General features: G+C 54.8%; 1 protein-coding gene across 1 annotated transcript in view; it reads right to left on the bottom strand.

Annotated features, from left to right (window-relative positions):
• Positions 1–2,535: 2,535 nt before the first annotated feature.
• TTC38 (tetratricopeptide repeat domain 38) overlaps positions 2,536–15,666 on the bottom strand; it is a 31,453-nt gene continuing 18,322 nt past the window's right edge. The window contains exons 8-14 of the mRNA XM_003420894.4: positions 15,310–15,369; positions 15,142–15,180; positions 13,943–14,024; positions 10,297–10,462; positions 9,723–9,882; positions 9,413–9,486; positions 2,536–7,664 (exon numbers count right to left, since the gene is read on the bottom strand). Coding sequence (XP_003420942.1) covers positions 7,571–7,664; positions 9,413–9,486; positions 9,723–9,882; positions 10,297–10,462; positions 13,943–14,024; positions 15,142–15,180; positions 15,310–15,369 — 675 coding nt within the window. The 3' untranslated portion in view covers positions 2,536–7,570. The remainder of the gene's footprint in view (positions 7,665–9,412; positions 9,487–9,722; positions 9,883–10,296; positions 10,463–13,942; positions 14,025–15,141; positions 15,181–15,309; positions 15,370–15,666) is intronic.

Here is a 15,666-nt window from a genome sequence, read left to right on the forward strand (position 1 = left end):
ATGTCCGTGAGTATATTCCACCTGAATTTAGAGACCATCTCAAGAGTAGATTTGACTTATTGAACACTAATGACCAAAGACCAGATGAGCTGTGGAACAACATCAAAAAAGCAAGAAGAAAGCAATAGGTCATTAAAAAGATAAGAAAGAAAGAAAAGACCAAAATGGATGTCAGAAGAGACTCTGAAACTTGCTCTAAACATCGAGTAACTAAAGCGAAAGGAAGAAATGATGAAGTAAAAAAACTGAACAGAAGATTTCAAAGGGCAGCTCGGGAAGACAAAGTATTATAATGCAATGTGCAGAGACTGGAGTTAGAAAGCCAAAAGGGAAGAACACGCTTGGCATTTCTCAAGCTGAAAGAACTGAAGAGAAAATCCAACCCTCGAGTTGCAATATTGAAGGATTCTACAGGGAAAGCATTAAATGACCCAGGAAGCATCAAAAGAAGATGGAAGGATTACACAGAGTCTCTATACTAAAAAGAATTGGTCAGCATTCAGCCATTTCAGGAGGTAGCATATGCTCAAGAACTGATGGTACTGAAGGAAAAAATCCAACTGCACTGAAGCCATTGTCGAAAAACAAGGCTCCAGGAATTGATGGAACACCAAGTGAGGTGTTTCAACAAGTGGATGCAGCACTGGAAGTGCTCACTCATCTAAGCCAAGAAATTTGGAAGACAGCTACCTGCCAGCCAACTGGAAGAGATCCAGTTTTGTGCCTATTCCCAGGAAAGGTGATCCAACCAAATGTGGAAATTATCCAACAGTATCATTAATATATACACAAGTAAAATTCAGCTGAAGATCATTCAAAAGCAGCTGCAGCAGTGTATCAACAGGGAACTGCCTAGAAATTCAAGCCTGATTCAGAAGAGTACATGGAACTGGGGATATCATTGCTGATGTCAGATGGATCCTGGCTGAAAGCAGAGAATACCAGAAAGATATTTACCTGTGTTTTATTGACTATGCAAAGGCATTCAACTGTATGGATTGTAGCAAATTATGGATAACATTGTGAAGAATGGGAATTCCAGAACACTTAATCGTGTTCATGTGGAACCTGTACATAGACCAAGAGGCAGTCGTTCGAACAGAACAAGGGCATACAGCGTGGTATAAAGTCAGGAATGGTGTGCGTCTGGGTTGTATCCTTTCAATCTATATGCTGAGCAAATAATCTGAGAAGCTGGACTGTATGAAGAAGGAAGCAGATGACACAACCTTGCTTGCTGAAAGTGAAGAGGACTTGAAGCACTTACTGATGAAGATCAAAGACCACAGCCTTCGGTATGGATTACACCTCAGCATAAAGAAAACAAAAATCTTCACAACTGGACCAATAGGCAACATCATGATAAAGAGAGAAAAGATTGAATTTGTCAAGGATTTCAATTTACTTGGATCCACAATCAACACCCATGGAAGCAGCAGTCAAGAAATCAAACAATGCATTATATTGGGCAAATCTGCTGCAAAGGACTTCTTTAAAATGTTGAAAAGCAAAGATGTCACCCTGAAGACTAAGGTGTGCCTGATCCAAGCAATGGTCTTTTCAATTGCATCATATCCGTGTGAAAGCTGGACAATGAATAAGGAGGACCTAAGAAGAACTGACACCTTTGAGTTGGGGTGCTGTTGAAGAACACTGAATATACCACGGACTGCCAGAAGAACAAACAAATCTGTCTTGGAAGAAGTACAGCCAGAATGCTTCTTAGAAACAAGGATGGCAAGAGTTTGTCTCACATACCTTGGACATGTTATAAGGAGGGACCAGTCCCTGGAGAAGGACATCATGCTTGGTAAAGTAGACAGAGAAGAAGAGGAAGACCCTCAAGGAGATGCACTGACATAGTGGCTGCAACAGTGGGCTCAAGCGTAACAACAATTGTGAGGATGGGGCAGGACCAGGCGGTATTTCTCTCTGTAGTACATATGGTTGCTATGAGTTGGAACTGAGTTGACAGCACCTAACAACTACAACACCCGTGGTGTTGGTGTGAAGGTCCCTGGGTGGTGCAGTTTGTACTTGTCTACCAACTGAAAGGTTGGCAGTTGGAACCAACTCGGCAGTGCCACAGAAGAAAGGCCTGGTGATCTGTTTCTGTTAAGATTTGAAACCAAACATGCTGATCAAGTGGATTCCACCTGATAGTGACCTTATAGGACAGCGTAGAGCTGCCCCCTAGGATTTCCGAGGCTGTAAGTCTTTATGAAAGCAGACTGCCACATCTTTCTTCCTCAGAGTTGCTGGTGAGTTCAAACCACTGACCTTTCGCTTAGCAGCTGAGTGCTTTAACTACTATGCCACCAGGGCTCATTCCCGTAAAGATTAATGCCAAGAAAACCCTTTGGAGCCATTCTAGTCCCATGGAAGTCACCACGAGTCAAAATCGACTCCACAGCAATGGGTTTGGTTTCTCTGTGTGTTGGTGTAAAAAGACTAAAGGCAACCTGGGCACTTCCATTACTGTTGCTATAGTAATCAGAAGACCCGGGCCCTGCTGGAGGAGTGCACAGGTGTACCTGGAGCCCAGGTGCTGGGTCCTTGCTCCAGGACCACAAGAAGCCCTGCTGAGGCGGTGTCCGCAGTAAGCAGCTCTGAGTGAGAGCCTGAAGAATCCAGAAGGTGTGGCAGGAACCTGTCCTGGGTCTCATAGGTGGCCTGGGGGCTGGATTTGTCCTGAGGACAATTGGCCAGTAAGGGTGAGGCTCTGTGACATCCCTGCTGCCCAGGTTGGGCTGAGGGGATGTATTGGAGGGGACAGGCAGGGGCTGGGAGGGGGAGGCCTGGATGGGGGAGTCACATGTTGGGGAAGGGTTGGAGGTAGTAGACGGGATACCCAACGGGAGCCACCTGGAGAGGCGAGGACAGGACTGGGAGGTGAGTCACTGGCAGCAGCTTGAGACTGACCTCACTCAGCTTTTTCTTGTGAACACGTACAAACGACACTCCCTCAGGGGCTGGAGAAGGTGCCTCGGTGGTACAAGTGGTTTGCACTCAACTACTAACTGAAAGGTTGGTGGTTTGAACACACCCAGCAGCTCTGCAGGAGAAAGGCCTGGCAATCCGCTTCCATAAGATTACAGCCAAGAAAACCCTGTGGAGCAGCTCTACTCTGTAACACACACAGTCACTATGAGTCGGGATCGACTCAATGGCTATGGGTCATGGGCTGGAGGATCACATGAGGTACTGTGTATTCCAGGTGCTCTGTCCTGGGCCGAGCATTATTGTAGTTATCCAGGACGGAGAGATGGAGGGAGGAGCCAGGGAAGGACAGAGGTCTGGAAGAAGGGCACTGTCTTAGTTACTTAGTGCTGCTGTAACAGAAACACCACAAGTGGATGGCTGTAACAAATAGAAGTATATTCCCTCACAGTCTAGGAAGCTAGAAGTTCAAATTCAGGGGGTCAGCTCCAGGGGAAGGCTTTCTCTGTCAGCTCTGGGGGAAGGTCCTTGTCATCAATCTTCCCCTGATCTAGGAACTTTTCAGTGCAGGGTCCTCAGGTCCAAAGGACGTGCCCGCTCCTGGCACTGTGTTCTTTGTGGTATGAGGTCCCCATGTCTCTTTGCTCACTTCTCTCTTATATCTCAAAAGAGGGTTTAAGACACAACCTAATCTTGTAGATTGAGTCCTGCCTCATTAACATAACTGCTGCTAATCCCACCTCATTAACATCATTGTTGTGTGCCCTGGAGTCCATTCCAACTCATAGCTACCCTATAGGAGAGAGTAGAACTAACTGCCTCATAGGGTTTCCAAGGAGCGGCTAGTGGATTGGAACTCCCGACCTTTTGATTAGCAACCTAAGCTCTTAACCACTTTGCCACCAGGGCTCCCATTAACATCATAGAAGTAGGATTTACAACACACAGGAAAATCACATCAGATGACAAAATGGTGGACAATCACAATCGTGAGAACCATGGCCTAGGCCAAGTTGAAACATATTTTGGGGGGACACACTTCAATCAGGAAAGAAAGAAAAGACCAAAATGGATGTCAGAAGAGACTGTGAAACTTGCTCTGGTGTTTTCAATCACCTCATATGCGTGTGAAAGCTGGACAGTGAATAAGAAAGACCGAAAAAGAATTGATGCCTTTGATTTATGGGGTTGTCGAAGGATATTGAATATACCATGGACTGCCAAAAGGATGAAAAAATCTGTCTTGGAAGAAATACAGCCAGAATGCTTAGAAGCAAGGATGGCAAGACTTGGTCTCACATACTTCGGACATGTTATCAGGAGGGACCAATCCCTGGAGAAGGACATCATGGTTGGTAAAGTAGAGGGTCAGTGAAAAAGAGGAAGACCCTCAATGAGATGGATTGGCACAGCGGCTGCAACAATGGGCTCAAACATAACGATGATTGTGAGGATGTCACAGGGCTGGGTAGTCTTTCGTTCTGTGGTACACAGGGTGGCTATGAGTTGGAACTGACTTGACAGCACCTAACAACAACAATTCAATCCATGACAGGCTCCACCTCCAAGGATGATGAGGACCTATTTATTTGGGGCAGATGGGTTTAAGGTGTCTGTGGGACATCCACAGAGAGCTGTGTGAGGGCAGCTACCCCAGGCTCAGGCCCTCTTCCGAAAGCCTTCCAGGATGGTTGGGCTTCCTGTGGGCTCCCTGGCTTTGCACCATCCACAGCAGTCACCCCATGTGGCTGTGGTCCCTCTTCACTCCTGATCGCAAGTCCAGCACCCCATGAGAACGTGAACCCCTAGAGAGCAGGCGAGGTCTCAATCATCGCCATTCCCCCAGCCTTGCCTAGGTCGGTGCAGGGTAGGGGCTGTGAGAGTGGGTAAGGTGGGTGGTCACGCAGCTTGGCAGGAACCTGGCCTTCCCCCCTTGTTCCCACTGTGGCTTGTCTCATTGTCCCTACTGCCTCTTTTCTATCTAGGGGCTCCCTCTGAAGACTTTGGCCTCAAACCACCACCTCCTCCACACCCAGTCCACTCTCTTTTCCTCTGGGTCCCCTGACCTCCCCTGCCCCACCTCAGCTTCTGACCCTGGCTCTCCACTGAGTTCTGTTGTATTTGCTAAGGATCCTGGTTAACTGGAGAAGGGTGATGGTGTTGGACAGACCCAGGTGCCCATCCCAGCTGTGGGGGTCAGCCAGGAGCCTTTGGGTTGCAAGTAACAGAAAAGCAGCTTCAAGCTGGCTTCAGAGAGGAGGCATTATCGGCCAAAGGAACCGGGCTGTCCAAGGGTTGCTGTAGCTTCAGGTCTGTCTCTCGGCCCCCTCTCTTGCCCGCCCTCAGGAGGCCAGAGCTCCTGGCTTTCCTCTACCTGCCAGGGCCTCCTAAAGCCAGCGGGCTGGTTTGGAGTCGCTGCACCAGCTCCATGGCGCAAAGTCCAGGCTTACCCAATTCACATGCCACAGGACAATTATGGCAGGAGCTAGGGAATTCAGGGTGCCAGCTCTAGGGGAAGGCTTCCTCTCTCTGTCGGCTTTGGAGGAGGGTCCTTGTCATCAATCTTCCCCTGGGCTGGGAGCTTCTCTGCACAGGAACCTCAGGTCCACAGGATGCACTCTGCTCCCAGCGCTGCTTTCTTGGTGATATGAGGTCCCCCACTGCTAGTTTCCCTTTTATCTCTTGTAAGATAAAAGGTGATGCAGGCCACGCCCCAGGGAAGCTCCCTTTACACTGGATCAGGGATGTGACCTGAGCAAGGGTGTTACCTCCCACCCTGTTCCTCTTTGATCTAATCTTGCCTCATTAACCACAGGCAGAGATTAAGATTTACAACACATAGGAAAATCACATCAGATGACAAAATGATGAACAATCACACAATACTGGGAATCATGGCCTAACCGAGTTGACACATTTTGGGGGGACACAATTCAATCCATGACAACTGTGGTGCATGGGCCAAATTGCTGGAGGACTCATCCCTTCCAAGACCCCCACCCCCTCCCTGACTTCAACAAGTTGCCTCCAGTATCAATGCAAAGAACTGGAAAAATGCCCGTGCCCTCTGACCTCCCTCACAGGAAGGCCGGCATCAGCACAACCTAGTCAGTAAATGATACCTGACCCTGTGCTCACGCAGGCGGCCCTGGGGCAGGCTGGACATGGGGAGCCGGAGGCAGAGGCTCAGATCCTGTTAAAGCTACGTGTCCCAGTGGTTCAGTTCTTGCCACGAACAAGCAGCCCAAGCTCAGGCCTCGCACCCCAGAAAGTGTTCCTGCTCCAGCTACATGCATCCACAGCATTAACGCCAGAGCTGACAGACGAAACCAGGGACCCTAGACCCCATTACAACGTTTAAAAGAACAACTCTGTCTTAGTTTATATATAACAGAAATACCACAAGTGGATGGCTTTAACAAAGAAAAATGTATTCTCTCACAGTTTAGGAGACCAGAAGTCCCAATTAAGGGTGTCTGCTCTAGGGGAAGGCCTTTTCTCTCTGTTGGCCCTGGAGGAAGGTCCTTTTCATCAGTCTTCCCCTGGGTCTAGGAGGTTCTCAGTGCAGAGATCTCAGGCCCAACGGACATGCTCTCCCCCCAGCTCTTCTTTCTTGGTGGTAGGGGGTCTTTTCTCCCTGTTCATTTCTCCTTTTATCTCTTGTAAGATAAAAGGTGATGTGGGCCACAGTCCAGGGAAACTCCCCTTACAGGGGATCAGGGCTGAGATCTGTGTAAGGGTGTTGTATCCCACCCTAATCCTCATTAACATAACCTAATCATGCCTCATTAATGGGGCTGTCCCTGAGTAAGGGTGTTGCATCCCACCCTAATTCTCTTACAACTGATTGGCTAATCACATTATGGGGGATGATTACATCATTACATAACTCAAATTACTGAGGCTCATGGCCCGGGAGAGCTGACACATATTTTGGGGGAACACAATTTAATCTATGACAAACCCCAAATCAGCATCCTACACAGACTTCCCTCCATGGGCTCGCACTTCTGTAGGAGAGCAGCCCGGGGCAGAGGCCAAGGGCAGCGAGGCAGGGTCCCCCCTTGAGGAAGGAATCCCAGTGGTGCCTTCACTAGCTGAGACCCTGAGTAAGTCAGCTTGCTCCCATCAGTACCATCACCTGAAAGACAGGCCAACAAGACCTGCCTAGGTAAAATGAGGACAATTCCAGGGAGTGACCCTGGGCAGCCTGGTGGGGCAGGGTGGGGGAGCTACACTAGGGGCTGGGCTGGAAGATTCTCCTGCCCCAGCTGAGCCTGCCCCAGCCTGCCCCGGCTTCCAATCCTCCTGCCCCACAGTTAGGGGGTATGAGGGTCCCCCTGGGAAAACACAGCTTGCAAGGCAGGTGGTCACGGCTGGAGCCCCATTGACTGATTGCTTAAAATGCATGCCAGCACCTCAGAAAGACTGGAGGAAGATTCCAAATCACATGTAAAGTTAATTGGTGTCCCCTTTTCCTGTAAAACTGCTGGTTTATAGGATGTCTACACACGCCAAGCTTGCCCACCAGCAGCCCTGCCAGCCCTCGCTGGTTTCCACTCCAGGTGGAAGTGGACTTCCCAGCCCGGGAAGCAGCTGAGGTGCTGCTGGCAGAGGCGGCCAGGCCTGTTCACTGCATGAGGTGGCGGGCGGCCGCCTTGCGGATGAGCCGCTCGGTCAGGGGCGAGCCAGGCTTCAAGGCGTCACGTTCCATCAGGAGGCTTCTGCGGAAACAGACAGGTTCTGTTGGGGACCTCCTAGAAGTTGGGGACACGGTGATCCTAAGTCCCGAGGCAGGCATTGGCAGCCCGGACCGGAGACAGGGCAGGCCTGAGAGCAAGAAGCCCCCTTCCAGGGTTGCTGGAGGAGGGTCCCCCTCACTGAGGAGAGAGGAGAGGGAACAGACTGGAACAGCCCAGGCTAGGGCCCAGAGGTGGGGAGAACTGAGAGAAAATGGGTGTCTGGTTGTGGGGGGGCAGTGTGAGATGAGAAATGGTAGCCTTCCAGAACCCGGCATCCACACACTGCTGGCCACAGTATAACTGGGACATCCATTTTTTGGAGCCCCTTAAAAACAAAAGCTGGAAACCCTGTAGCTAAGTGAATGACAGGAATTCCGAGGGTGAGGGTTGGCCTCAGGAACGCTGTGCGTCAGGAACTCAGGGCTCACCCTCCCTCCATAGCATCATGTCGGTGCCGGGCCAAGAGGAGCCAGGCATGAGAGGCAGGGAGCCACACTCAAGGCCATTTTGGGAAAAGAGCAGACGGCAGAACAGAAGGCAGGGTGTGATCTGGCTCGTGGGTTAAAAAAAAAAAAAAAAAAAACCCTGAGTTTAAAAAAACAAAATATAGGTACAAAAAAATAAAAACAAACCAGTTGCTATTGAGTTGATTCTGACTCAGGGTGATCCCATGTGCACAGAGTAGAACTGTGCGCCACAGGGTTTTCAGTGGCTGATTTTTTGGAGGGTCACCAGGCCTTTCTTCCAAGGTGCCTGTGGGTAGGTTCAAAATGCCACGCAGGGAGTGTCTGAGGTAAATACCCCAAACACAACAGTGACTGGGGGGTGTTACGGGGCTGGGGCCTGCCCACCTTTGGAGGCAGGAGGAGGGGGTGGCCCTGCTCTGTGTGGACAGCCCCCAGGTGCTGTGGGATGGGGACAGGAGGCTCGGAGGGGGCATCCCTGTCACCCCGACAGCTGCAGGCATGGAGCATGTGCTCTGGGTCCCAAGCAGGGGCCTGGGCAGGAGGGTGGGGCCGTCTGAAGGGCCGACCTGGGCCAGAGAGGGGTGCTGGTGAGCACACACAGAGCACCCATGCCCTTCTGCCCATGCTAAGGATAGGGGCAGGAACTGGGTGGGATGGAGACCCTCCCTTTCCTGATCAGACCCTCTCCACCTCTGTCTCGGCCCCCAACATGTCCTGGATTGACTTTTTATCCTGGCCTCGTTGTCGTCTGCCCGTCTTGGCAGCAACCATCAGCAGCTAGTTTACATGTGTGATTCACGGCTTAGAGTGAGCCCCTCCACCAGACCTAAGCCTCCCACAGCAGGGCCTGCTGCTCACCATGGTCTCCTGGCTCTCGGCACAGGCAGGAAGAAGACCGTGAGCTGAGGCCTAACGGACTATGGGTGTTGGCCAGGTGGAAAAGGAGAGGGGTGTCCCAGGCCAGGGCCCGGGGCCTGAGGAGCAGGCCGCATCTGGGTAACTGTTGCTCAGCATGGCTAGGACGAGGAGCGGGCTGTGGCGGGGAAGGAGATTGGGCCTGTGGCTTTTTAGAGGGTGGGGAAGGCTGGTTCCCTTGGGTCGGGCCGAGCTAACAAGGAGAACCAGACACCCGTGTAGCCCCCCGTCTGCACAGCCTCAAAAGCAGAAAACAACACAGGCCACGGGGGTGCTGGGAGCCTCCAGAGGCCACAGGGGGACCCTGGTGAGAGAGCAGCAGGGGGGCCGCTCCCCAAGGGAACTCACCGTGCCACATTCCTGCGGGCGCTGGAGGTACAGTTCAAGGCCGCGTGAATCAGCAGCTGGCTGAAGACGTCTCTCTGAAATGCCAATTAGGGGAGCAAGGCTCTGCCACGTGGGCCAAGGACGGGAGGGCCCCGATGCAGGCCTGCCCACACCAAGGGAGACAGGGTGCTGCCACTGTGCCATCCTCACCCCCAAATTTACAGGTGTGGGGGAGCTGAATGATCAGGACACTCCCAGAGAGTGGGCACACGGGGCGGTGGGCGCCAGGGCCTTGATGGGCACGGTGCTGCCCCTCGCGCCACCAGCTTACCTGGGCATTGCTGCCTCCAATCTGGATGAGCCGATAGCGGATGGGCAGAAGTAGTTCCACAGCACGGTCAGCGTTCCCGCTCTCAGCCTCCACCAGGGCCTGACACAGCGGCACCCCCACGTCGCGGGCCAGGCGGTGCTGGTAGTTTCCCCCCGGGGACCTGCCAAGGCAAGAGCCGTCCTCAGCCCCCATCCCGGCCCTCTGTCCTCCCACCTGACTTCAGCTTCCTACGGGTCCTTGGCACAGTGCTCAACACACAGTGGGTGCTTTGAGGAGGTGAGATGACAGAAAGAGCTCAGTGAGGGGAGACCAGAGCTCTGAGTTCAGATCTGAGCTGCACTCTGCAGATTACCAGCCCCTGGCCTTGTGCTCTGTCCTTGGTTTGCTCATTTGTGAAGCAGGCGTGGCAGTGCCCACCTAGGCAAGCTGTCAGGACTGCAGACCATGCCATGGGTCGGGTACTATCACTGCTGTCCACTGTCTCCCAGGCCGGCCCCCAGCCTCCTCCCAGGACAGGAGCAGCATTGAGCAGGCCTCGGTGCGTCCCCAGAGCCCCCTCCAGCCCTCTGCATACTCGCTGGCCTCCTGCAGGGTGCTCAGCAGCTCCTGCGTGGTCCGGGTGTCCCGTGCACCCAGGGAGGCCATCAGGAAGTGGGCGTCATTGAACAGCAGGACGTGGTCACGGCTGTGCTTCTGGGTCACGGGCAGGACGTCCTGCCAGCGCTCACCCACCGGCACCCCTAAGGACATCAGGAGACCCGAGCCTGTGTTAGGCTCTGAGCACCTCCTGTCCCCTGCCACCTCCACCCACACGTCCTCCGGAGGCCCTAGTGACCTGCTCCAGGCGGGAAGCCTGAGCAGGAGCACGCCGGCCGGCAGCAGCCAGCTTCACACCAAAGTCTCCTGTCTCCTGGTAACGTTAACTTTGTTCAATTACTGTATTTTTACGCAAATAATGCATGCCTCTACGTTTGTTTGCCAACCATGCCCTCCCGTTGCCCCTGCCCCCTGTGAGGTATTTTCTAACGGTGCTACTCTGGCCTGGCCAGCCCCCACCTGAGTCACTCATTAGCATAAACTCTCAGGTGTGGTCTGGAGGGCTCATCAAAGACGCTCACCTACTGGGGAAACTCCAAGGCTTTAGAGGTTCTCTCTCAGGAACCAAGGACAGAGACCAGATTTTTGGGTGAAGTTAAATCCTTTACCGCACAGTATTAAAGGAAGTCTCCAGCCCCTCTGACAAATGGGGAAACCACTTGTGAAATTCTTCTAGGTGACAGCTAGCATGGCACCCGCTATGTAACAGGTGCTTGGTGACAGTTAATCAGGCACGGGCTCCACTTTCCTATAGGTTCGTAGGGTCTACAAGTCCCCACTTCTGCTCCTCTCTCCCACACCTCCTCCCTGCCTTCTGTTTCTGGAAGTTACCGTGCTCTCCCCTCTTCTCCTTGGGGCACCCTCATGATGGTGAATGCTGCCCTTAACCCCACTTTCTCAATCCATCAGACCACACAACTGCTCTTGAGCTCCACTCTACAAAGTGAGGGAATAGTCCTTTCCTCCACCCGCCCCTCAGCAGTTGCCCCACGCCTCTGAGTCTGGGGGTCCCTGTCCCTTCTGCAGCCTTCCTCACACTTGTGGTTAGGTGGCCCTGGCTCAAAGCCTCGGGACTAGAGAGTTCCAGGTCGTTTCAAGCTCTCTGCCTCTGCAGGTCAACGAGACTCAATGCTTCCTCAAGCCCCTTCTCCATCCGCTGGATTCTGGCCATGGTTGGCAGACAAGACACAAACTCCCCCCACCCTCAAGAGCTCAGGGGTTTCAGTTTCAGCTAGGCCTAGGAAATTCCTGGCCTAGGGCCTCCTGACTCAGCCTGAGCTGAGCCCCCACTGCTGAGAGGTGTCTTTCTCCCAGGTAGCTGGGAGCCTGTCCAGCCCTGTGCTCCCTCCACGAGGGCTCCCCTGGGCTCCCCAACTCCCGCCGCTTCCAGCCTCCTCTTGCCCCATTGGACCACATCAACCCTCCCTCACTCACACCCTTAATGGGCTGCTGACCACTATGTCCTGTGTCTCGGGACAGGCTGCACTCGCTGTATGTAAGGTCTGTTTCTCGTCTCTGCCTGGCAAGACCCCATGCATCCATTCACCGCTCACATTTCACCCCGACTAGGAAGCCTTTGGAGCCCTGGTGAGCAACAGCTGTGGCTGTCAGCCAAAACGTAGGCAGTTTGAATCCACCAGCCGCTCACTGGAAACCCTATGGGGCAGTTCTACTCTGTCCTGTAAAGTTGCTATGAGTCGGAATTGACTCCACAGCAACGGGTTTTGGGTTTTTTTGAGGAAGACTTCCCAGAACCCTCCGGAAGACCCCACACATCCTTCCACCACTCACATTTCACCCCCGCTAGGAAGCCTTCCTGGAACCTAAGAACAGCTCACTGTACTCTCCCTCAGGTCCCTGGAGTGCCCTGCCCAGGCGTCCATTCCCACACTGACCTGCTGACCCCAGGACCCTAGGCCTGCTTAGGTACAGACATGGCTCTGCTGAGCCTGGGGAGAGGAAGAACCACCTGCTGCCCCCAAGGTTGCTGGAAGCCCTCCACAGCCCCAAATTGTGGCCAACCCGGTCTGGACTCCCTGCAGAGCATGGGGTGGCTATGCTGAGAAACCTCTCACCGATCCCAGGGAGCAGAGAAACGCTTGTCTCCCTTGTTCTAAGACAGTGGCAGTGTCTAAAGGCAAGCGGCCAGGTGTTGCCTTTGCCTGTAGGCCTGGTGAGCAGGTGGGCAGGGCAGGGAGGCAGGCCTGGGCAGGGCAGGCAGGTCAGGCAGGCAGGCCAGGCAGGCAAGCAGGCAGGTGTGGGCAGGGCAGGCAGGTCAGGCGTGGGCAGGGCAGACAGGCATGGGCAGAGCAGGCAGGCCTGGGCAGGGCAGGCAGGCAGGCAGGCCTGGGCAGGGCAGGCAGGCAGGCAGGCCTGGGCAGGGCAGGGCAGGCAGGCAGGCAGGTCTGGGCAGGGCAGGCAGGCAGGCAGGCCTGGGCAGGGCAGGCAGGCAGGGCAGGGCAGGCAGGCCTGGGCAGGGCAGGCAGGCAGGCAGGCCTGGGCAGGGCAGGGCAGGCAGGCAGGCCTGGGCAGGGCAGGGCAGGCAGGGCAGGCAGGCCTGGGCAGGGCAGGCAGGCAGGCAGGCCTGGGCAGGGCAGGCAGGCAGGCAGGCCTGGGCAGGGCAGGGCAGGCAGGCAGGCAGGTCTGGGCAGGGCAGGCAGGCAGGCAGGCCTGGGCAGGGCAGGGCAGGCAGGCAGGCAGGCCTGGGCAGGGCAGGCAGGTAGGCAGGCCTGGGCAGGGCAGGGCAGGCAGGCAGGCAGGCCTGGGCAGGGCAGGCAGGCAGGGCAGGGCAGGCAGGCCTGGGCAGGGCAGGCAGGCAGGCAGGCCTGGGCAGGGCAGGCAGGCAGGCAGGCCTGGGCAGGGCAGGGCAGGCAGGCAGGCAGGTCTGGGCAGGGCAGGCAGGCAGGCCTGGGCAGGGCAGGCAGGTCTGGGCAGGGCAGGCAGGCAGGGCAGGGCAGGCAGGCAGGCAGGCAGGCAGGCAGGCCTGGGCAGGGCAGGCAGGCAGGCAGGCCTGGGCAGGGCAGGGCAGGCAGGCCTGGGCAGGGCAGGCAGGCAGGGCAGGGTAGGCAGGCATGGGCAGGGCAGGCAGGCAGGCAGGCCTGGGCAGGGCAGGGCAGGCAGGCCTGGGCAGGGCAGGCAGGCATGGGCAGGGCAGGCAGGCAGGCAGGCCTGGGCAGGGCAGGGCAGGCAGGCCTGGGCAGGGCAGGCAGGCATGGGCAGGGCTGGCAGGCCTGGGCAGGGCAGGCAGGCACGCCTGGGCAGGGCAGGCAAGCAGGCAGGCCTGGGCAGGGCAGGGCAGGCAGGCAGGCCTGGGCACGGTGGGCAGGCAGCTTGGCAGGCAGGGGTGGGCGAAGCAGACAGCTGTGCACAGGGCAGGCAGGTACTTCCCTGGGTGGAGGGAGATGGGAAATGCAGGAAAGGGCCTATTGGGGCTGGGAGACAGCAGGGGAGCTGAGAGCAGAACTGCAGCCAGCGTGGCGGCCCGGGGCCTGAGGCTGCGCCCTGAGTGACGAGTGACGTGCCGACGGGCTCCTGCCAGCCCCTGGCCCAGCCAAGGCCCCTCTGCCTCCTTTATCTGGGAGTGGAGAGGAAAGGGGGGCTGGGGAGTGTGGGGCTGGGGCTACCTTCCAGCTGCAGCCGGTAGAGCATGGAGCAGCTGTCCACCACGTCCAGCATGGTGCCGCTGGTCTGCAAGCTGGGCAGGATCTGGAAGACAAGGCCACCAGATGCAGGGCCCAGGGGCAGGGATGAGGGACGGCAGGGACAGCCACGCCTGGAGACTGCAGGGTAGAGCTGTCGGCCAATGCAAACCACCTCCACAGCTCCCACCACCTCAACCATCAGGGCTGTCCCCTCACCCAGGGCTCCCGGAGCCACGAGGGGCACCCAGGGGTGGGGGACACATGCCAGACAGGCTCTGGCCTCGTTACCTCCCATCCTTGAGGCACCTCCCACCCCCAAGCCTCAGCCCTCGGTGTGGGAGACTCATCTCACCCACATGTGTGCCTGCTGGACCACCCGATCTGTGCCTCCCATCACTTTTCAGCCTTTGCTTCATACTACGAAATCCTGATGACCCCACAAGGATTCCTTAAACCACAGGTCGGTTTTCTCTGTGCCTTTATTGTGTGTTTCTTTCTGGTGTTTGGAGCCCAAAACCATGCATTTTAGTGATCCTGAATTCTATCAAGCCCTCACAGGGGTAGCTGGGGGAGTCCCTGGGTGGTGCAAACAGTTAATGCACTCGGCTGCTACCTGAAAGGTTGGAGGTTCACATCCACCCAGACGTGCCTCGGAAGAAAGGCCTGACAATCTACTTCTGAAAGATCAACCATTGAAAACTCTATGGGACGCAGCTTCTTCTCTGACACGCGTGGGGTTGCCATGAGTCAGGACTGACTCTAACAGGTTTTACTGGTTTTGGGGATCCCTGGCAGCTGTGCGCTGGAATCGACTGGACAGCAATGGGTTTGGGGTTTTTTTTTGGTAGCTATGAGTCAAGCTTTTTTATTTTTCTCTCCAAAAAAATGCCTGTAGCAACTCACCTAGCAAAGCAAATCTAGAATGCTCAAGAAAATCTGAGACGACCAAGATTGCCCGCCTTGATGCATAAATGCCCACAGGGTGAAAAGAATCAAACTAAACGTGCTGAGTTACAACACTGCTTCTGGCAAACTCAACCCCAGGACGTCTCACACAAGAAACTCGTCTTCTCCAGCTGTTTGCTCTGGCTGGCTGGGACAGTACTGAGGACTCAGGGAGCTGCTAGAGACTAAGAGGTAATGGCTGCAATAGACCAAACACAGGACATACACAGACTTACGTGGTTGTCATAAATGGTGAGCGCTGCCTCATAGTCACCCTGGAGGAACAAAGTTCCCGTGGTTCACATCTGCGTGTTGCCCCAGGGAATAGGCAGCACAGCAGAAGGGAGAAAACGGTCCCCTTCTCTGGACTTCGTCATCGGGTTACACGGCACAGACCATCTTACCTTTTCAATCAGATATAAAGCCCAGTGCCAGTAATTATGACAGGCCAGCATGTCAGAGTCCTGGGGAAACAACGAGGAAATGAGAGGAAAACCTGACAGCCCGAGAAAAAACGAACGTGCTTTTTCTTTTTTTTTTTTAATTGCGGTCAGAGTTACATAACATAAAAGAACCATTTTGAAGTGAACGATTCAGTGGGATTTAGTACATTCACGATATTGTGCAACCACCACCTCTATTCTCATCACCCCAGAGGAGACCCAGTGCCCATCAGAGGTCACTCCCCATCCCCACCTCCTCCCAGCGCCTGGCCACCACCAACCTCCTTCTGTGTCTACGGATTTGCCTACTGGATATCA

This window comes from Loxodonta africana, chromosome 4 (assembly GCF_030014295.1).
Source record: "Loxodonta africana isolate mLoxAfr1 chromosome 4, mLoxAfr1.hap2, whole genome shotgun sequence".
In the NCBI taxonomy this organism is placed as follows: Eukaryota; Metazoa; Chordata; class Mammalia; order Proboscidea; family Elephantidae; genus Loxodonta; species Loxodonta africana.